Source organism: Melospiza melodia, chromosome 6, assembly GCF_035770615.1.
Source record: "Melospiza melodia melodia isolate bMelMel2 chromosome 6, bMelMel2.pri, whole genome shotgun sequence".
Lineage (NCBI taxonomy): Eukaryota > Metazoa > Chordata > Aves > Passeriformes > Passerellidae > Melospiza > Melospiza melodia.
Window position 1 is genome coordinate 16,038,808 of NC_086199.1, and position 23,301 is coordinate 16,062,108.

Sequence of the window (23,301 nt, forward strand, 5' to 3'; positions counted from 1 at the left end):
CTCCATGAGTTCTGGCTTTGGCTGCTGGTACCCATAGATGTATCTGGATCCATCTCTGGTCACCAACTTGCCTTGCCCCCATGACCAGCCTCCTTATTCTTGTTGAAAGCTGAAACCAAACATTTGTGTAAAATTTGTGGCTATTTCTATATTATCTTTGATATTAACCCTACACTTGCTACACAGAGATCCCATTTTTTCTTCTTTTTTGAGTGCTCAAAAAATATGTTTTGCCCTTTGGCATGCTGGCAAAAAGTGCTAAGCATCCTTTATTATGAGTTCCTGGAGCTTTTTACAACTCAGCAGTCTTTACTAATTAGTTTTTTTATACATTTGCCATCCTGAAGTCATAAATCTGCTTGAATTGTATGCTATTTTATCCTGTAATTTAAACTAACACAGCTTGATGTAGTATTCTTTGTATTACTAAATTTTATGTTAGTTTTCCTGCTTCTGAATACTGGGCTATAGCCTCAGAGGGATTGTCAGACAATCTCAGCACAGCAAAAGCAAGAGCTTTTATCATTCTCATTTAAGAGGAATTTTACTTGAAATGTTCTGCCTGGGCTATTGGTCTCCATATGTGTTGGGCAGGTGCTGCATTGGGAGACTGTTCACCTGAGTAGGAAATAATTGTCTGGTGTGTGGCTGAGCCATGGACCACTTGTGAAGACTTCATCAGACACGGTAGAAAGTAGAAAGCAAATCTGTTTTGCAGTTGTTGCAAAACAAACTTTTGGCCATTAACTGTTGATCACTAGCTCTGTGCCAGGGTGTTTGCTGATGCAGTGAGTCAGACCAGATGAGGCTCCAGTTAGAGCACTGCCTGTGTCCCAGCCACCTTCTCCTGGCTTCATTTTCTGCTCCTTTCTCAGATACCTTCTAGCAGTGCAGCACCAGTGAGGGATGATTGTAATCTCCACCTGTGCCCTTCTTCCTCCATTTGGGAAATGATGAGCTGTTTCACCTTTGCAGCTGTGTTCGTTTCAGACCATTTCAAATGCCTTTAAATTCACCCTTGGAAGGGGTGGTTTCATCCTGTTGTCTCACTGGGAGTAGTGGTTTCCTCTGAAGTAATGCTTTGTAATTGAAAGGCAACTTCATTCTTCCATAAATAATGCTTGCTGGAACAGAATGGAAGGGAATGCCATATCTCTTCAATCTCTTCATGATCTCTCTTCTGATTTCTGCTCATGGAGCATGGGGATATGATATAGGTCAGCCTAAGCATGGCCTTCTCTATGTTTAAGAGCAACCTTATTTGTTTTTATTTTCCCTTTAGGCTAATTCTTCTAAAGCTTTTGTGTTTCTTCCCCATCTTATTCCAGTGTACTTCTCCCTCCTCCTCCTCCTCTGTCATTTGCAATTGCACAAGCATTGCTAGCGATCCAGTGGTCATGAGCAGCACTGTAAAAATGTGTTTGGAAGAAGAGGGATTTTTTAAAAGAGAAGTATGTTTCAATTTTGGTTTGTTTTTCAGAAGGGATCCTAATTAGTTTAGGCAGGGGGTGAATAAAGAGCATAAAAACTTTCTACTTGGACAGCTATTGCTCCCTCCACATGTATTTAAATTTCCTAGTACACAATAAAGAGCAGATAAATTCAGCAAAGTGATGAGCAGACTGGTTTAAATGTACTTTGGGTGCTACCTACATTTCCTTACAACTTGGCCTGGTCCAGAGTCTCTTGAGAAAGGGAAATCACCTAGAGATACAGCTCTCTGGGGGCTAGTAGCTAACAGAAATGAAGAGGGTTCTGGCAGCCTGGCTGTGCCAGATGGGAAGCTTTGTTGAAAGGAGAATCACAGCAGAGACATTGGCAATTTCATGGGAAGTACAGCTGCACACAGGAGCTCTGACTGCTCTTGATGTTTGACAGGTGCTGCTGAAGAATGATCCAAAAGCTGAGCCTGATCTGTGTGGTGTAAGCCCAGAGCTGAGCTTTGTCAGCCCTTAGGATAAAGGGTAGTAGCCAGGCTTTCTGGGGGCTGTTTCTTAGTATCAGCTTTTCTACTTATCTAATCCCATGATCAAAAGGAAGGAAGTTAGGCAGTCCATGTTTGTGTGACTTCAAGAGAAACTTTCAGAATATGCTTCCTTCATCTTAGCATTCTCTGTATCCAGTAGTTGTTAAAAAACAAAAGTATTTGTAGTACTGTAAGGTCTTGATGTTTTGATTCCATGTATGGTGATGTAGTTAAGGTTGAAAGCATTAGAGGAGTAAAGGTTCACCACTCTTGTGCCTCTCCCTCTGCTTACCTGTGCTGTACTGGCTGTAGTGCTGCAATATTTCTGTATTCTGGATTAGCTGGAGTGTTCTCCATGGATAGTGTCTCCATTCCACTCCTCCTCTGCTCTCCTGCAGGGCTGATTGAGCTGTCAGCTCAATAACTGGGCTACAGCTGACCCAGCTCACTCAAAAAATCATTAAAATTCTGCCATGTAAAGTAAAAAGAAGGGTTTCTGGGTCTGATTTGCCCATTCCAGAAGCAAGCAAGAGATTCTGTGAACCATGTAGCAATTTTCCCATACCTTCCACTACTGAGATTTCCTCTACAGCATTTTAATCTGGTGCACTGAACATTGCTTTTTTGATAGTTCCAGGAGTTAAAGCAAGGCAGGTTATGCTGAGCTCATTCTTCTGTGCTCTTTTTCTATAACTTGCTTTCATTCTTTGGAGCACTAATCCTCCCATGTCACACATTTTCTGTTCAACTTTTCTCCTCTGCTAATCTGTGGATTTGTTCTGCTGCCCTTCTTAATCCACAGGAGCCTTGGTGACCTCAGGAGACACCCTTGGCAAGAGGCTTTTCTGGATTTGGGTAACATTGATTATTTCTCCTACACTGCTGAAAATCAGCAATTGCCTTTCAAACCATCCCTGAGTAAGACTGAGCTCCTTAACCACTTGCCTACAAAAACCTGCTCCCTGCAGTCCAGTCCTAGTGGCCATGAGCTCTCAGTTTATTATCATGCTCAAAAACAGCCATTCCCACATCTTGGCAAGTTCTGGAAAGAACTTTCTGCAACTGCCAAGGTATTGTACAGGTCATAAACCAAGCTGTTAAACTTTAATTGGTAGAATTTATTTTTGTGTGTGTGTGTTGGGCTCTAAGTCTAAAACAAAGTTCTAGTAACAACGTTCCAGTCCTGAGTAAAATAGAAAGGCTGAAAATGGTTTCTGTGAAGAGCTTTAGCCATGGCCCAAACATGGGATTTCTTGTCTTGCTTTTAAAGAAGCAAAGGGGCAAAACTTAGGGCTGACAGGAGGGTGATGCTGAGTGGAAATATACCACTGACCCTCTATACCAGGGTGAGAGGAGTAAGGAGGGAGATCAGGGGAGCAGTGGGAGAGGTTTGAGTAACTGGGGTGCAGTAACTTATCCCAGTGTTACTGCACAGGCCAGAGCAGTGCTGGCTCACTCTTGGCTTTTGTGGGAGGGGGCAGAGGAGGCTGGGGAGAGGTGATGCTCGCCAAGGTCCTGGGGGATTGCATTACTTGGGACAAGCCTTGAATGTACAACAACTGTCAGTTTGTGTAGTAGTTGGGGAAGTGATCCATAAATGGTGTTTAGGTTAGTATATGTAGTGTAAAAAACCCTATGAGCTTCCTTTGCCTTCATTTAATCTAGAATACAGCTAGAAGTGAGAACTTCCCAGATGTTTCAGACATAGTGCCAAGCTTCCAGGGGCACAGCTATGTGCTACTTCTGAAAATGTGCAGCTTGCACATACTCTCTGGCAACTTGTGCCCAGCAGAATGCAAAGTAAACACAAGAATGCAAGAGAACACAAAGAAACCATCTCTTAAACCCAGAATCTTCTCTGGTGTTAAAGTTTCAGTACTTGGGAAAATGGAAACCCAGCTTCACAGGCTGTGTTGCGCTGCTCCTCACCTCCTCACCTTTAGGCATGTCTTGATGCCTGGGATATCACTGATATTTGCCTGAGAGTCTGCATGACCTATCACATGCTTTCCTTCTCCTTTGGTGGTGCCATTGAACTGAGCTGGGCAGAGGAACAGCAGATAATCCCTAGTGCCTTGCAGTGGTAGAAGGGTAAGCTCATTTCAGAAAGACCAGGAGGAAGGTGCAGGGTATTTCCAAGGTGTTTCCTTCCTGCCTGGGGAGAGTTGCCCTGCCAGGGGGTGCCTGTGCTGCTGTGCTGCCCTCTCCTGTTGTCACTGTGGGGGAGGTCTCCTCACCACAGCGGATTTCCTTCCTCAGATTGCCACTGCTGCAACAGGATGTGCAGGTTCATGCTGGGCAAGGGGGTGTGGAGAGACAAAGCAGCACCTCCTGGTGTACTTTTTGCTCTTTATTTAAAGCCTTTGTTTGCTCTTTGCAATGGGACAGAGCTGGGTTTGTTGCCTAGGGAAGTTCATGTTCCCCTTTGGTATCCTTTGACCTCATGAGCAGCAGCAGCAAGTGCTGAATACTTTTGCACTATCTGGGCATGATGAAAGCCCAGATAACTTTTTTTCTCAGAAAGAGAGATGAGGAGACAATATCCTAAATATACAAATATTTATTTAGTTACAATACATGGATATTTTAGGAACTATGGGAACCTGCATACTGCTGAAAATGCCAGGTACCATAATGTCTTTCCTGGTTAGAAAATGTTTAGTATACTTTGTTACCTTCCATGCTTTGCCAGGGAGTCATTTGTGTCAGTTTTGTGCTGCACAGACCTGACAGCTGCTTTTTAAAGTGTATAGTCCCTGGAGGGACAGGGCAGGAGGGAACTGCTCCTGAAGGATTTAATTCATGAAAGAAGCATGTGCTGGTCTTATTCATTCTTACAGATTTCCCTTGGTTTGTCCCAAGAGCAGTCAGGTTTCTGTGCCATTCTGTTGCTGTGCACAAGTAGGTCTTACATGTATAGATGGACATGCACAACTGTTTTCCTGATTTCTATCAGGAAATTTTCCCACTTTCTTTCAAAAGCAAACACATTCTCACCTGTAATTAGAATATCATCTGTATGTTTTAGTTTTTACAGTGGAGTGAAACAGTGAATTTGACAGTATTGATTTTTGCTGCTTCCCTTCCCTCTCCAAAGTGCTTAAGGTATTTTTAGATGCTTTCTTCAAATTTTTTGGGAGAGAACAATGTCCACCAATAGATCAGCTGTCAGGGTTCAGCTTTGTGAAGATTTGCTTTCTCATCTGAGCTTGTGACTTTTTTTCTTTATGACTTGCCCAGCCTTGATGCACAGCACAGGTAAACACGGGGGCTGGGGTTGAGAGAAGAATTTGAAAAGCTTTATTTTACAAGCCTTTTGATATAAATGTATGTGATGAAAATACAGGGTAGAAAATAGCCCCAGGAGTGGAAGATGAGGGTGAAAATCCTGAAGGTTTTCATGCAGTGGAGTTTAAGAAGCTGAATTAAGACTGAAATAAACACCACATGTCGTGGGACCAACAGAGCCTTACCTTGAGTATTTGAATAGCAGAATACAATAGATTTGTGTAGAAAATTGCATATACAAGAATAATTAAGGAGGAATTAAGGAACAAAGAAGTCAGGTCAGGCTGAAGTTGTATGTCCAGTCCACAGGGAGGAGAGTGGTTAGATTGCCACAAAGGGACTTTTGGGCTGTGACTGGTGAAATGTGTAGCAGAGAGCATTGACTGGTTGAACCAACCAGAAAGCTGAATGGATTCTTTCCCTTCTGTGGCATTTTATCAAGTTAATGTCTGATGATTTGATGCTGCCTGTTGAGAAGGCTTAGATTTCTAGTTTACCTTCTGCCTTCATTTACCTCCTTTGGCTGAAAGTTTCATGAACATTTTCTACCTGCAGCATGACAGGCTGCTGTGAAGGGATGTGCACTCCTGTTCAAAGGATGCACATCCTAGAGCACCCCAGTCTTAGCAGCACATCAAATGAAAACATAGCAAGAACTTAGAGCAGCATCCTGGTGAGTGGAGTTTGGTAGTGGGTTGGAGAATGGAAGCAAAATGTTTGAAGAATAGCTGTATCGGTCCTAACTTTTAATGAAAATATAATAAGAGAAAAGTGAGGATAAACAGAAACATAGACTCTACATTGCTCAGGGATATAGCAGTGGATATTGCTATCTGGTTCAGATAAAAGAATATAAATACAGGTTGGTATTAAAACTTCATTTCATATGAATGCTAATCCTAAAACTATTTTGGAAGAAGAGCTTTAAAAAAAAAAATCAAAGTCACAAATCCTGATCAGACGGATTCTGAAATACAGCTGATTATACCATGGACTGGAAACACTGAATAAAACAAAAAATACACGACTATTTTTAATCTTTATTATAAATTATATTTCTTTTTCCTAAATCCAGCATTTGTAGTTGTTTGGCTTGGTTTTTTTCCCCTGAGTGAACAAATCCAGATTTTCTCCACTTGGACATAGTTTTATTTTTAAACACAGCTTCCAGAAATGCATTTGTGTGGGATTGCAGTTGGGACCAGTGGAGAGCCATGGCACTCTGCCAGGCACTCACCCTGTCCCTGCAATACAGATGGATTGCCAGGGTTCTGGAGAAAAACAACCTCAAAACTTTAAACAAATTATGTTTAATGGAAATAAACATTTTTTGCCCTTCTCTATAATGATTTGGATAATGTGCTGGCTGTGTGTTCCTGGAGGACAGAGGAAGAGTGGAGGGGAGAGGAGGGCAGACAGAGCTCTGCGTGCCTGTAACTTGCTCTCCAGTGGGTTCTCTGGGAAGCCTGTGGGGGAGAGGCTGTCATTTCTAAGCTTGGAGTGTTTTGTAACTTCCAGCCCATCCTTCTATTAAAAGGTGGGCAGGCTGGCTGCAGCCAGCTATGATAAAGGGCATTTATCTACTGCTTGGTTTCTTCCATATATGGATTTGAAAGACCTGGAAAGGCATACAGAACCATGTAATCATTTAGGTTGGGTCAAGTCCAGCTGTTAACCCAGCACTGCCAAGTCCACCAATGAACCAGATCCCCAAGTGCCACATTTACGTGTCTTCTAAACATCTCCAGGGATGGTGACTCAGCCACTTCCTGGGGTAACCTGTTCTGATGATGGACTTCTTTCAGTGTATCCAATCTAAATATCCCCTAGTGCAATTTTAGGACATTTCCCCATGTCTTATTACTGTTACTTGGGAGAAGAGACCAACTCCCCCCTGGCTACAGCCTCCTTTCAGGTGATTGTAGAGAGCAATATGGTCCCTCCTTAGCCTCCTTTTCTCCAGGCTAAACACCCCCTCAGCCACTCCTCATCAGAAGCATGTTCTGGACCCTTCCCCAGCTCTGTTGCCCTTCTCTGGAAATGTTTCAACACCTCAGTGACTTTCTTGTCATGAGGGGCCCAGAACTGAGCACAGCATTCGAGGTGTGGCCTCACCAGTGCTGACAATCATGGGGGCAATCGCTGCCCTGGTCCTGCTGGCCACACCATTGCTGGCACAGGCCAGGATGGCATTGGCCTTCTTGGCCCCCTGGGCACAGCTGGGTCGTGTTCAGCTGCTGTCAGAGGGCACCCACAGCTCCTTTTGCCCCAGGCAGCTTTGCAGCCCCTCTGTCCCCAGGCTGTCGTGTTGTGTGGGGTTGTTGTGAGTGACCCAAGGGCAGGACCTGGCACTTGGCTTTGTTGACCTGATACAGCTGGGTCTCAGCCCATGGATCTAGCCTATCCAGATCCCCCTGCAGAGGCTTTCTACCCTCCAGCAGATCAACACTCCTGCCCAGCTTGGTTTGAATTGCAAACTCACTGAGGGTTCACTTGATGCCCTTGTCCAGATCATTGCTAATGACATTGAGCAGTCCTGGCCCCAGGACTGAGCCCTGGTGAGCACCAGGTGTGACCAGCTGCCCTGCAGATTTATCTCCATTCTCCAGCACTCTCTGGGCCTGGCCATCCAGGCAGTTTTTTACCCAGAGACAGTGCACCCATCCATGTCAAATATATGCCTTGTATATTTACTGTGGACAGCATTGATGTTCCCTTCCATGTCACGCACCTGAGTTTTGCTGGGTTTTGGTGATAAGTGACAATGCCATTAAACCAATACCTGGTTGGGATTGGTTTTTTAACATAAAGAAGGGCAAGCAGAGTATGCTGCAGGCTAAAGCCTACCTCACAGAAGAAAAGGCACCATAGATATATCTCCGGTTTTTCAAGCTGGTGCTGATAAATCTTTTCTCTCACTTCTGTTGCTATGGTGTAGGTTCTTTGCAATAACAAACCTTTGGGTCACCATGTCAAATGCAGAGATCATTCAGAGAGATGCTGAAAGGGAAAGGAAGTAGGAGAGCTCAAATTCCAGCTGATGACAAACAATGAATCAGTGTTGGTCTCAGCAGAGGGCCATCAGAAATTTTGCACTTTGCTTTCAATGACTTCTTTTTGGGTTTGATACTCCCACTTTGAAAAGGCTTCTTTTTACCTTCTCAAATCATTTTTGCCTTCTACTTTTACTTTTTTTTCTTAGTGCATAAAAGGAAGGTGGATCTCTTCCAAATTCCACACAGCCCAGGAATATTTGCTTTCTACACCATGGCTCTAAACACAGAGAACTTATTCTTGCAAATGGTTTGATCATCCAATCCACAAAATACTGGATCAAATTTTGAAGGTTTTTGTGGCTAAAATGTACCTGCTGTCCTTTTTGAGGCAATTGAAGTGGTCACTGAACTTCCTTCCAGAGAAGCTGCTTTATCATGCTGTCGTTTCTCACACTGCTTTACTGGTGAGGGGGAAGTAAAACAGTGTTAGGGGGAGCCTTTTAATGCTTTCCAGTGTGCAAAGTACCTGCATTTGGTTTTGTTCTCAAAATATACCTGTTGTGTTTAGCTGGCACAACTATTGTGAAGAAGTTATCTTGCCCAGATGTCTTATGCTTGTGGAAAACACTGCGCTGGAAATGCCTGGATTTGCCTTGAAGGCTTACTTCTATTCTTGGGTCAAGGCTGAAAGGGAGGACTGTTCTTGTTTTCTGAATGTTTCCGTGCAGATTGAGCTGAAAGTTCAGGAAGAATGTAGAGGGGTAACCAATCTCAAATGCTTGCTTGCTTCTTACTGCTTTTCAAACTGCAAGTCCAGAAAATGGATTAATTCAGAATTTAGTACCTTGGCAACCGTGAACTTTCTGACCTAGTTAAATGGACTCTTTGTTTTGCTGTTTCCTTCCAGATGTGATAGGCAGATGGAAAAAAATCAGAAGCAGCAGTTTAGTCATCTGAGATTTCTTTTAAGGATATTAACTGATTTTTCTGGAACTTGCTTGAAGAAGTTGATTATCTCCTTCCATGTTCTTTAGCCAAGCTGCAGTTCACTTCATTTTGCAGATACTTAGGCTGTCCCCTGGCCCTTGTGCTGCACTTCTTGTGAGAGTGAAAATACGTCAGGGCAGCCAGACCTCCTGTGGACTGCCTCACCTGGCCACAGCTTACCCATCCCTGAGCACCCACGCTGTCTGTCCTGCTGGTCTCTGGGCTTGCAGGAGTGGCTGCCCACCTGTGAGCAGTGCCTCTATTTGTCTCCTTGGAAGTGAGACACACACTGTGTTTTCCAGCTGGATTGGAATCTGCATTAGGACTTCAGAGAGCCCTAACCCATAACTGTTAGTAGGAGCATACAGTAATGGGCAAGCAAGGATGGTTTCTGAGGGAGGAACTGGCAGTCTTTCAATTTGTTTTTGTGCCACAGGTACCTTCAGTTATTCTGCTCAGGGAAGCCTGGCCCAGATAAGAGTGCCTACACAAGACAAGTAATTCAGCTCTGTGGGTCAGTTACATTAACAACTAGCAAATTAATATAAGGCTGATAGATCTCTGCTGGTTTGGTTTTCTTCATTTGATCCTGTCTTATAGCTTCACCTTCTTTAAGTACTCACTCCTTAATTCAAAGCAGGGCCATTTCTGTAGGGTGGGAAATTTTAGTAGGACAAAACTCAAGCTAATGAGACAGAAAACAGCATCAGCAGCAGCCCAGTACTCCTCTCCCTCCTGTGCCTCTCACACCCTTCTTCACCAGAACTGAATAAAAAAGAAAGCAGCAATAGAAAGGATCATGCAGGTAAAATCAGATGCTAACTTTAGTAAGCACACATCCATCTTTCCTCTCAAAGATGTTCCTGGTTTGGCATTTACAAGGTTAAGTTGTCATTGATGCAGTAGATCTCACAACTGGTTGAATTGATTCTCACAGCTTTTGTGCTGTGAGCAGCCTGTTGTGTTGAACATGAGCCAGTTCTGACTTACACTGAACTAATGTTAAATCTGGTGAGCAGCTTCATGGGATCATCAAGTCCTGTGAGCATCTTGGGGGGTCTGAAATGCATCATCTTCATCAAAGCAGATTTGGCATTAAATTTAGACTAACTTACTTAGGGCTTTGCCCAATCAGGTATTGAACATCTTGACAAATGGAGATCCTGCCACCTCTGTGGGACTCTGCTGCAACCACACTGCCCTTGTGGTTGGTTTTTGTTTTGTTTTGTTTTGGTTTGGTTTTTTTTGCCTGATTTAGTCATAATCTCCATAGTTTTGATTTATGTCCTGATAAATCCAAGCCCTCACAATAACACTGGCCGGCTCTCTTAGGATCCTTGCATGCATCTCATACAGGTCCAGTAAGCTTCTTTGCATTGATATTTCATCAAGAGAGAATTCCTCAATCCTTTTCCAGCGCAGGTGGCTCCTCTGCTCTTGAACCCTGTTTTGGTGCTGAGACCAAGCCCTCTAACACATTGCCACTGTTTTCATGCCTTCCTGTGCTGTGTGGAGCAGACTTTCTGCACACTCACCCCAAATCTTTGTCTCCTAGCCAGCTAACTGCCAAAGTTGCTACTGGGAGTTGTCTGGGAGCTGCACCCCTCCTGGTAGCAGCTAAGTAGCTGTCTCAGTAGCAGATGAATTTCCACAGATGCTGACTCACTTGCTTTTGTGTTACCTTTATTCCTCTCCTGGGTGCTGTTTTGTGCAATCCCAGTGGGCATAGCAGACCTTCCTTTTATTAGTGGTGTTACTCCTTGTTGGCTCATTCCTTTTGCATGTATGTGAACGTACCAGGAAGCTGTGTGAACATGCCAGGAAACTGAGCTGAAGAGCCATATGTTGGTTTAGGGTGGAGAAGCACAGGGAGATGTTTGGATGAAGGGTACTTGCTGATGACTTTGCTGTTTTTCATGGAATTAGAGCTGCACTGCTGAGAAACAAGTGTCTGAGTAAAGTTTTCTGACATTCAGTGATGTGTAAATTCTCAGAGATTTGGATAACATACCAAAACAAAGGCACTGTGTAAAGTAAATGTTATCTGTGTGGCAGCAGCACCTTGGATGGTGGCAGGGACAAGAGCTTGGATCCCCCATATATTAATGAAATGTTTCTGTTTTTATCAGCTTGACCTCACCAAACCCATTGAAGATCAGGGCCCTTTGGATGTGATCATACATAAACTGACAGATGTAATCCTTGAAGCAGACCAGAATGACAGCCAGTCACTGGAGTTGGTTCAGAGGTTCCAGGTAAGTGGTTCTTTCTGCATTTCAAGCAGGAGCATGATTTTGGTGCAGCAAATTCAGTCTGATTATAGTGCAGTTTGTAGGAGTTTGGTGAAAAGAGCTGTCTGGCACACTGTTGACTTGCTGCTGATAGCCCAGCAAAAGTGGTTTTGTCAGTTTAAAATGGACTTGCACCTTGGGAAGGTTTTGTTTTGTATCACTATGGTTAGTTAGAACTGGTTTCCCACCAAATGTTCTTCTGTCATTTCAAGAGTATTAGTGCTGCTCACAAAGAGGAACATGTGTTTGCATCCGTCCATGACAGAAGCCACTGAATTAGTTTGGCCCAGCTCTGTCTAGTCTTCCCAGTTCCTGGAATGCTAATTTCTGCAACATCAGGATTACTGTGAGTGACTCTGTCCTCCATTGCTGAAAATCCTGTTATATTTTTTTTTCCCCTCAAGTTTACATTGAAGGTCAGAAATATGCAGGATGTGTGGTACAGAGAACTGTTTTCCCCAAGAAGTGTCTTAAAAGATTCTCTCCCAGTGCCTTCCAAACTTTTTTATTTTGGAAGACAGGATGAGATAGAGGGTAGGGCCCCTGTGAGCAGACATCTGAATAATATCCTCTCTCCAATAAAGTAAGGCCTTAAGCTTTTGCTTCTGCAGGAGACTGAGTTGTGCCACATCACTGGCATGCAGGAAGCTCCCACAGTAGTAAAACATAACCAGGAACCAGTGGTGCAGAGCACAGGCCCTTCTGTGTTGAATTACATGCCAAAATGTGTTTTTAGAGTTTACTCTCATGTAGTTTCATCTCCAGGGCAGAAACTATCTACAAATTGCTGCCTGTGTCATTCTGTCCTGTATTACTTTTAAGATATTGAAAATCATTAGAAATTAAGAGAAACATATTCCATAGGAAGAAGAAATTTTAAGAATACTTTAGTATAAAGTGTGTAGTATAGGGTTGTTGTTTTGGGCTCTTAAAATCAATGAGTGACCTAGAAAATGAAAAATGTCCCCTTGCAAGAAAGCTGTTTGTATGAGTGAGGTGTTATATAAGCACTGTGGTATTTCTGGCACCTACACACAAGTGGAAATAGTGTGGTTCTCTTATTGTTGACTAAGTTGACTGAAAAAGTTGTGATGATCTTAACCAGACCAAACAGTGCAAAATTCATTATGCTTTTTTTTCCTGCTATTGAATATAAATGTGACAGCAAGATGATACCTGGCAGCAGTCTTACTGTTGGCTCCATAAAGCAATCTTCCAGGAAGCAGAGAGCAGGGGATCCTTGACCACAGGAGAAGGAATGATCTGCCAGACTACATTTATGACCTTTTTAAGAATGACTTTTTTCAGATCTATGTTATAGAGGCCTTGACCATCTAATCTGCAAAGAGCTGAGGAGGAAACTGACTTCATGTTTACATGACTCTGTGTCCCTGCTCTTTGGAGTCTGTGATGAGCCCTTGTAGGGTCTGGCAGAGAGTGCTAATAGAACAGGAAGCCTCTTGGCATGCCATTTTCTGACTGTTTTCAGTTGCCTTGGAAAAAAAATGACAGGAGAATGAAAATGGTATGGAGGAGTTGCCTGTTGACAGTGGCATTTTTAGCGCCAGAAAACCTTTAGGGCTGAGCTTTCTGAGGTCTTTGTGCTGGTTGGATGTGGTATGGAGTGCAGTTTCTCAGGAGAATACTGGTGGGTGCAGCTGTTCTCCACTGCCCTGAAAATCAGTGATGAGTGCCTGGTGATCTCATCCAAAGCCGAAACAAAGACTGCATGCAACACCTAGTGTAGTGCATGAGATGAAAAGTGGAGAAATACTGTTATTTGCTTTTTAAGACACTAAAGTCCTTATTTTGGGGGATGAGGATTATTTATAGAGATGATGGTCAATCTCCCTTCCTACCCACTGTAACACAGGGCTGGACTGATTGAACACAGGTAATTAGTTAACTCTGAGAATTGGTTAAAGTCCTCAGTGGTTCCTTCTTGACCAGAGGTACATGGAGGAGGTCAGGTGAAGAGGCAGAGTCCCCAGGGTGCCTTTCACTTACTGGTGCTACAGTTCTGCCTTCTTGGTAAGGAAGAAAACCAGCTACCCCAGTTCCTACTTTCTAGACAACGTATATGGATTTGAAAACTGAGTATGTTTTGGCTCCTGTAAGACATTGGGGAATCTTTGTTAGTCTTTCATTAGAGCAAAATGCTCTCTGAGCAGCTCCCTGTCATAGCTGTACAGGGGCTTGAGTGGCTTCATTCATTGCAGCTTCATATTGCGTTCAAAATGATGGCTCCAGTGATGGAAAATCAATAGGGTTATTAATTTGTCTTTCAAAGCTTTTTCTGAGCAGGTTCTCTTTGCATTAGCCTACTTAAAAAGACAGATCAGACACAGTTTTTATGCCTTGTCTTTTGTTATCAGGTTGATGAAAATTTAAAATGTTTCCTCCCCTACTGCCCTTCAATTCTTGACTCTCCCACTCTGGAGTTGCCCAGGATGGTCTCTTCTAATCTTGATTGAGAAGCTTTCTTAGAAGGGTTTGAGACTAAAAGGAAGGAAAATGAGGGAGATATTTTGGAAGGGAAGGAGGTAGGGGACTTCTCAGCTGAGATGAGGCAAGCAAAAAGGAAACTATTACGTCTTAGTAATTCTTTCCTAATTGGAGGGACAGGTTGATACAAAATTGAAATGGTGTATTTACACCTGAATTCACAGGCCAATACCTGTGTTTTATGCATTTGAAAAATAATGATGTCTTAAATTATTGGAAGAGCCTTGTAAACAGCAAAATTAACAAAAAATTTGTCATTCGAGTGCTAGGGGTTAGGATAGCTTCCTGTGGGTAGGATTTGCAAGATGAAGGAGTAAAGGACTTCTGAAGGCTTCACAGGACAGCTGAATACACAGAAAGTTTCTTTGATATATACAGAGAATAGAGATGTAACAGAGAAGATAATTTCCCCTTCCCCTTGCCACACCCTTCTTTCCTCCTAACCGCTGCAGAAATCTTTTAGATTTAGAGACAAACAATTTCGAGGTGAGCATTTATTGAAGACCCAATACACCTTCACCTTTCCTTTTGGAAGGAGGTGTTCTTGAAAAGAGACCATCACAGCCTAAGACAACTAAAAGGAGCTTTTAAATCTAAATCTGATTCAAATGCTTTAGACCAGCTTGTGTTTACATATCTTTCTCCTTTGGAAAATGTTGACATGTTTTTACAAGCAGTCATTGTCATGTTTCTGTATGTGGGAAAACACAAATCTAAATGACATTATTCTTTCTTTTTCTTACTTGTTTTCTTCTGGAATATTTTTAATGGAACTTTGTTTAATATTAAACAAAACATTATTTAAGTTTTATTACTTAGTAATAAAAGCAAGTCAACGAATCAGTGAATCTCTTATCATCTAATGACCTATTATTTGCAGTAGATACTGTATCAACTTTCTGTTAAAATATTAAAATCATTAGCTACCTTTTGGGGTAAAATGACAAGCAGCTCTATCCTCATCTATACACAGGCTTCTCAAGGAAAGTATTTTTTTTAATTGCTGGATTATATCCAGAGGTATTTAATTTGGAACATGAAATATTTGGTCTCTTTCTGATTTCAAGTTTCATTGTTGGCCTTCTGCCAGTAATGGGGCTGGTACAAAGCATGACTTAACACCAGGCCTGGAATACAAACAAAGGAGGATCTGCTAAAATTCCTTGTTTGTTCTTGTTTGCTTTTATTATGTCAAAGATTAGAAAGAGGAAAATATAGATGTTGTCTGGGTCAAGCTGAACTGCAGCCCAAGGACAGATCCTTTTCAATCTATTGTTGGAAAGCCTAAATATCTTCCACATTGTTGCCTGGGTGGTTGGAATCTGCTGTTGGATATCAGTCTTCAGTAAATCCACCAAAGTAGAGAGCAGAGTTGTTTTGCAGGAAGGACGAGAGAAGACTTGAAGGTTCAAAGTTGAAAGGTTGTGCTGTACTCTCTTGGCTTCAGTGTTTCTCTTTTCCTTCTTCAGCTGCTTCATTTTCAAGTTCATGTCTATAGTAGCTCATCTGCTTTCAAAATAATTAGGCAGAAACCCGACATGTTTGTGCAGATCTGTATTTCTGGTAGTGGAGCCACTCTGTGCTGTGGGAAGAGTGCTATTACTTGGGCTACATCAAGAGTTCTCCAGTCTCTCAGGTGATCTTCACAGGTCACTTAGTGGTGCTGCAGTTCTGCCTTCTTGGTAAGAGAGAAAACCAAACTACCTCAGTTCCTGCCTTCTAGACAAAGTATATGGCTTTGAAAACTGAGTGTGCTTGTAGTACAGGATGTGTGCAGCAGTTTCTAGTAAAGAATCAAAGTTTATGAAAGGTTTCACATCAGCTACCATAATTGTTCCTGTGAAACTAACAAAATTGACTTTTCTTATTGTAATTTCCTGTTGGTGTAAGATTCAGATCTTTTAATTACTTATTTAAAGTAGTTTTCTGTGCATGGGTATTGAAACTTTCTTTTGCTTGTGTTGGTGATGTACTGGTGAGAGGTGTGGGAGACTGGGAAAGTGCAGGCAGCCTAAAGGCCCAAGGGGAAGCTGTAAGCCCCTGCACAGCTTCAGCAGTTCATCTCTAGCTGTGTTCAAACAGAAAGGATGCATACAAATACACTGACCTTGTTCTGCATTGAGAGTCTCTTTGAAAAAAGGCTGTTTCTGGATTCAGTTAAAAGGAGAGATGTGTGGCTGTCCCCAGATGAGCTCTAGGAGACGCTTCAAGTTTGAGGTCTTGCCTTAGATGACACAGATCTTCACTGCTCTTTTGCTGTTCCTGTGCTTTCTGGCTGTCCAAGTTCCTAGGCCTGGAAATGGAGAAGAGTTGGAGAATAGTACCTGACATAGATTTAATGCTGAGAAATTTCATTGTTTTGTAGAGAAAGCTGATCTGCTCAAAAGCATTTGGTGTGTGTTTGAAGGGGCTGTTGCCTTGTATTCGTGCAGTTCTTCTTGACATTAGAGTAATTTGTTAAAGTTCTTCAGACTCTAAATGGCTTTTGGAAAACAGCTCCCACCTCCCTCATCTTCATCAGTTATTTCTTGTTTGCCTTACAGAGCTTTTTGGAGGCTCCTTAAGGCAACAGGATGAGAAATAAGTCACTGGAAAGTCAACTTAGATGCTCATCTCTCTTGACATGTTGACTGGTGTAGAATGGCCTTGAGCTTGTTCCTTATTCCTGGTAAACTTTGTTGTGCTGTGGCAAGCTTAGTGCTTGGATGATCTTTAATTCTGGTTTAGGGCTATTACCATTAGAAATAAAGCACTGTGAGGTCCCCTTGCAGAAAGCATAAAAAAAACAGGCTCCCTCTGGACATAATTAGAGTAACATGAGCCAAATTAACAAGTAGAATACATAAGTCCTGGGGAAGCAAGGATAGTTCTCAATGATGATGAGAATGAGGAAGATTCAGGAAGGTACACAAGGAGCTGAGAGACAGAAAAATCATTCCATCTGGGGAGGGCAGTAAAGGCAAGAGTCCACAGGCAGGAGGAATGTATATGGAAGGGGAAGGATCAGTACATGCACAGGAGGGGCTGGACCAGGATGGAAGTCCAGGGAGCTTGAAGTCAAGGTGGAACCAGAGACTGGTCAAGGCAGACAGGTGGTCACCACACTGTAAAAGGAAGAGCTCGTACACACATCAGGAGGTCTGCTGTCAGAGCTCTGCTGAGGCCACTTTCAGAGCTGTCACATGTTAGTCTGGGTGCTGTGCTTGCCTCCACCCCCATCAGCATATGGGCTCTCTGTAAGGAGCTCATCCTCTCAGTGTGCTGGGAAAGACAGTGTGGTAACTCCCTGTCTTTTAAATGGAGGGACAGAGGGACTAAAAGCTGCCTTGTTACACTCTGGAGATGTTGAGATACTCAAGTCCAGTTTCACTATCAGCAAGTTCAAGCTAATGCCCTATCACTGGATCATGTCAGCTCCACAGGGTGTTCTAGCTGCTGCATAAAAGGGCACGTATGCCTAGACATGTGTGGGTGTTTAAGAGGCATTAGGTAATAAGATACTCCAGCTCTGAAAAGAATAAAAAATCTCATCTGTATTTGAAAGCTGATTGCTCTGCTTTAGACTCTGGAAGTACTAATAGACAGAAGACTGAAAACTGCATGTTCTGGGGTTTAGTGGCTGGAAATGAACCCACCTTCTGCTCCACTGAGCTGATGAGGCTTTTCATCCAGGCTGTATTGCAAGGGTGAGACAGCAGCTAGGTTTGTCAGTCCTGATGACCAGCTGTGTGAAAGGCTGTCCCTTCCTTTTCCCATGAGGCAGCAAGGTTGAACATGTCTTTGGGGAGTTCATTCTTTGTGTTCTGCAGGGGTTACTAAATATGTCAGACACAAGTATTGCTACTGAGGGGTGCCTTGTGCCCCGTGAAGGAAAGCTGCTTGTGTCTTGGGGGTGGTGCAGTAGGTTCATTAGACCCCAATGCTGCATCCTGTCAGCCTCAAATGAATAATCTCCTTTCAGCAGCCATCAGTTCAGACTATGTAGTCACCAGGAAGCAACAGGTTCTGCATCCCGAGGTAGTATCTGGAACAAAATCACTTTCTGGGAATAGATTATGCCATTCTTTTCTCTCCAGCAAAGTGCATCTCCTGAGGCCATCTCATCATACTCTGAGTATCTTTTGTAGTATGTTTTCTTCTTGGAAAAATCAATTTAAATGAAGTAGAACTTCATGGAAGTCTATTAATTGTAGGAGCTTTTGCATTAATGGGTTTAAAGAAGTAAGTGGAAACATTAGGATGGCTTTGGGAGGTTGGGTGAAACAAAGAGAGATGCTAACTTTGGATGTATTTGTCTGATTTTGAGTAGAGTAAGATAGATGTGTTTCCCACTGACTTTATAGAGCCAGGTTGATGATGAAGGAATTCAGCTTCTAAGAAACAGAAGGGAGTTTTGTTGGGTTTGCAAGGCTGATACCTGGCAGCTGTGTCTGTGTTCCTGGCCAAGATGCAGTAGTGCAGTCATGACCTCAGTGAACAGGGAATTGAGTTCCCAAGCTGAAGATCCATGAGGTCATTAACATTACTTTGTTCTTGTAGTCAGAAAAGGAGAGTATGAGCATAGAGAAGTAGCAAGCAATGAAGATACAGTGAAGCAGCAATCTCTTCAGCTCTGCCAAAAAAAATTTCGGCCCTTATCATTCAGCCCTTAACACTGTCTTCAGCCCAGCTAGAAGACAGCAATAAAAACAACATAAAAGAACACAGATGTATTTCTGAACCTAGTTCAGATAGTTGTGATGTTCACATGCAGTAATTGAATGCAAGGCTGACCCCAAGATAGCTGTGTGCCATCTTTCTTCTCCTAATGGCTTTTCTCAGTCTTGCTGTCAGTTCTTACTGTGGCACTTTGCCACTGGCTCCCTTGTGAGCTAATGTGATTGCAGGAGAGGTTTTGCTCCTGATGGAGTCTAGAGGAGGAATTTGCCATCTAAACCAGTTAGCTGTCATGTTTGTGTTTGATTCAAGTGTCAGTGTTTTGACTGTCTGGGGACTTTTTGTGTTGCCAAAGTCCATTTGGCTCCCCTTGAAGAGAAGCTGGATTTTTAACGTTATATATTCTCTTCCCCATTATTTTCTCTTGTCATTATTTTTCTACTCTCTTCAGCCAACCTAATGCCATTTTTCCCCCTGTATATTGTTTTGCAGGAGTACATTGATGCTCATCCAGAGACCATTATCCTAGACCCTCTCCCGGCTATCCGTACACTCCTGGATCGATCCAAGTCGTATGAGCTCATCCGGCGAATAGAGGCATACATGCAAGGTAGGCCAATATCTGTGCTCCTGGAGGCTCTTGTTGCGACTAGGGAAGAAAATAGCTTCCTTCTGGAGGCTGGATGTGAAGTTTGAAGTAGTGGTTTTGTGCCCTTTGCATTGTCTCTCCATGGGAGCACAAACACTGAAGCATTCCTATGTCACAGGATTGCCCTCTGGAATCCTGTGCTCTTCTTTTTCCATATACACAAAGGAGGTTTGTAACTGATTAAAAATACGATGTGGATTTAATGGGGAGCATATTTACCACAGTGAGCACTCTCAGAAATCTTCTGGAAAACATTGTCTTCTTGTTGTGTGCTGGTAAATTGAAATGACTGTACAAACTCAGCAGCTTGTAGTAAGAATTCTGAGGCCTGAAACTGAGGGAGAAAGAAAAATTGGTTTTGGAAAGGATCAAAAGAAATTAAAGTGTAACTAGGGTTAAGATCTTTGAGAGGTACTGGAAGCCTATTGCACAAGCTAATTGTTGGAGGAACATAAATGCATGTCTGGTGCTGGCTTGTTACCTGACATAAACTATTGCCCTTAACTGGTATCATTTGAGTTGTATTCTATGTTAGGAGTCATGCCTTTTCAACCTGAATAGTTCTGTTACCTTCTCATTTTAACCATTGCAGCTGTTGGGTTAAGTTAGTCTTTCATTCCCATTTTACTTCTGCTGCTGTCATGTTCTTGAAACATTTATTGGCTTTTGAATTTAAATCTAGAATAGCTGTGAAGTAACTCTTTCATATGTTAGATGACTGTGATGGGGGAAATTGCATTTCTGAACTATTTTCTAATGGGATGTTATTGGAAATGCCATTGAGATTATGTTATCACTGCCTTGATGGGTAAGAAGCTCAGCAATTCGTATTTTTATAGTTGTGGATTTATGGACATATTATTTGCATATAACCTGCCTGGCCATACTGGCACCATTCTTATGTAGAAATAAGATTAATAATTCACAGCACTCCCTCTTGTCTTTTGGAATCTCTTAGGGAGAAAATCCTCAGTTAGTTCAGAATGATTTTGTTTTGGAGTAGCTGTTGCTGTTTGTGAGTGGGAGAAAGGTGCTGAGGGAAACCTGTGCACTGAGGGAGTGACTGGGATTTTGTTCTAAGAGCAGAGAGATTCAGTAGAGTTTGGTTTTTTCTTCTTTTCCTTAAATTGCTATCAGTACTATTGTCATCCCTGTGAGAACAATATGTTTGGGAGGATATCCAGTTTTTGAAAGTAGTTTGTCTTCCGCATATTTCAGCCTGCTTTGGTCGAACTGAGGAGAAAAATAAATAAGTCCTTAAGGAGGAAAAAGAAAAAGGAAATTTGAATTCAGGTAAAACTGACAATTCAAAAAGAAGCTGTTAACAAAGTTGAGGAATGAAGTAAGGAATGGCCTAAGCTGTTGTCACTGGCTGCTGCAGTGTTTGGTAACCATTATTTCCCCTGACCCTCTGTCCCCCTACCCCCAGCACTTTCCTCCCCAGTCCTATTTCTGGCTCATAATCAGAAATATCATGACCAAGACCTTGAACCAACTCTGCATTTAGCAAGGGAAATCCCAGGAGAGATGAATAATTGTCTAACGTCTTGTTCTGGCCTAAGTAGATCAGCCTCTGTATTCCTGCACATGATGATCTGCAGTAAGAGAAAAGTTACACCACTCTAGGCAGTGCTGTGGGTTTTTCTCCCCTTCCTTGTTTTCATCTGCTAAGTTATGTTTTCTCTGTTGCAGCTACCATCTCATATCCCAAGGCCTTGAGCATTTAGAAAACCCAGACAAGAAGCAGTACATCTGTTAATAGCATGAACTCTTAGGAGCCACATCTTTATCGTTCTGGAATTTCATTATGGAAGTAACTACTAAGAAAATAATATCCTAGTCTGTAGCTGTAACTAGAGAGCCTTTTTTATCGCAGGATACAAAATTAATGTGATGGGTTAAGTTCACTGCAAGGGATTGTCTCTTCTGAAGGAGTGCTGTAAATTCAGGAGGGTTGAGTTTATATGCAAGGAGAAGCCTTCTGCTATTCAAAGTCTTTCAAAAGAAAATTCAGTTTTTATTTACAGATCAGTTTTGGATTTCAGTGATTATTGCCTCTATTTCAATTATGTTTTTAAGTAACTATAAATGAAGTATAGTCTTTATTTATGATCCTCAGTTTACACTGAAGATTTATTTTAACACTGTAGACCTTAGGACAACTAAAGATTTGCACCAGTTAGATTAAAGAGAGGGTCACTATGTGCTCTGCTGAGGTGACTGCATTCTGCAGCAGTAGGGCCCCATGGTATATAAACAGTTTAATTTTAACTCTATTTTTCAGATGTCCAAGTCACTGTCCTTTTGCCATTCTCCATGCTTCCTGAAAAAGGGAAATGTCTAGACTGGGTGTGTGGACATTGTTAGGCTTTCTGAAAGTCCTGTATCCTGCTCTTCATGGAGTCCAGTGTCTGAGTGATAAGTACTTTGATCCAGCCTCCTGGGAATGGTTGCTGGGACACTTTGTGGCTGAGGCACTCCTTGTCTCTGCTGCCAGTCTGTGGCTGCTAAAGAAACTGAGGTGCAGGAGAGCTGGGCCACAGTTGTACCAGTGGTCTGAGGGAAAGCCTGGGGTTGAGCCAGGGCTTTCCATGTCCTAGTCTGACACAGCAACCACTCACTCCTTGTGGAAATAGAAGGTTCACAGACTTGCTCAGTCACTGAAGTTGGAAAAGGCCTCTTGAGAACACGCAGTCCAAGTCCCTGTTCCAAGCAGGATCTCTACAGCAGCTTCCTCAGGTCCATGTCCAGTTGGGTTTTTGTGTTTCTCCACAGATGGAGACTGCATAACCTCTCTGAGCAACCTGCTCCAGGATGCCCCTTGAATCTGGTGTGCTAGCATGCTCCTAGCAGTCCTGATGTGATTTGCAGGGACTGTTGCTTTACTCAGTATAGACAGGAGTATCTCCCTTGGAAGGAAGTAGGACTCTTCTGGGAAAAAAAATAGCTTTAAGAGATATTTTAACATTGATTTTAATGGATTCTATTTTGGAATCAATAGTCTGGCTGGAGCTGTGACTTCCTCTTTTTCCTGGTCTCCGTTATTTTGAGTGCAAGCTCTAAAAGAGCTAGTTATTCGGCAACCCATACTACTGAATCTTTAAAAAAAAAAGATTTGAAAAAATAAAGGTTGCATTCCAGCTAGTGTCCTGTATAGCTGTCAGGTGTATGTTGAAATGAATCACTGAATAGATTTTTTTGGTGTCACAGTTGGTATCTCAGCAGTTGTATTGCTTTGTTTACCTATCTCTAAAGAATTGCTTCTTACATAAAAGAGCTCTTGATCAGTTTCAGTGATGTCTGGTGAAAGATTAGGAGCATTATTTAGTAACAACTTCATTTTTAACAGGGTATTGTATGGTTGGAACTGTGTCAGCCTTTTAAAAGCTCTAACTTAATGAAAATAACTAAATTTTCTGATGCGTGTTGAAAAATTGTGATCCTTCAGGTTTGAAATTCAAAATTGGACACTTAAAATTATGCTTAAGATGGTAATGGATGATCACTTTGGTCACTAACTAAGCTTTTCATATTACATTTTTTGTTTAAAGATTGAAAGCTTTTGAATTTCCCTATGTATCTTACAAGTAATAATCCAAATTGAAGGAACTTAAATGAAAATGAAAAGTGAAGTGAACATGCTACTGACTCAGTATGCTATCTAGTTAGTGTTCCCATCTGCTCAGCTTCCTCTTCTGTCTCAAGTGACTTACTGGTTTCTCTGATAACATTTGAACTTGCAGACCCTGAAGTTAATTTCTTCAACCACTTGCTCCTGGCTTTTTCTTCCATTGCTTCAAAATTTTGTTGTTCTTAAATTTAACTAGAAGTCTAAAATTTGTACAGACAATAGTCTTTATGGAGCTCTCCTAAAAAGGAGAACTGCATAAGCTGAGCTGCAACTCCTTAATTTCTCTCTTCCTAGCAGTTGCTTTTGAAGCATGGGAGCTATTTCCTCAGGAC

General features: G+C 42.2%; 1 protein-coding gene across 1 annotated transcript in view; it reads left to right on the forward strand.

Annotated features, from left to right (window-relative positions):
- Positions 1-23,301, forward strand: part of ITPK1 (inositol-tetrakisphosphate 1-kinase) — a 140,080-nt gene that overhangs the window by 57,937 nt on the left and 58,842 nt on the right. The window contains exons 3-4 of the mRNA XM_063160081.1: positions 11,367-11,492; positions 19,182-19,299. Coding sequence (XP_063016151.1) covers positions 11,367-11,492; positions 19,182-19,299 — 244 coding nt within the window. The remainder of the gene's footprint in view (positions 1-11,366; positions 11,493-19,181; positions 19,300-23,301) is intronic.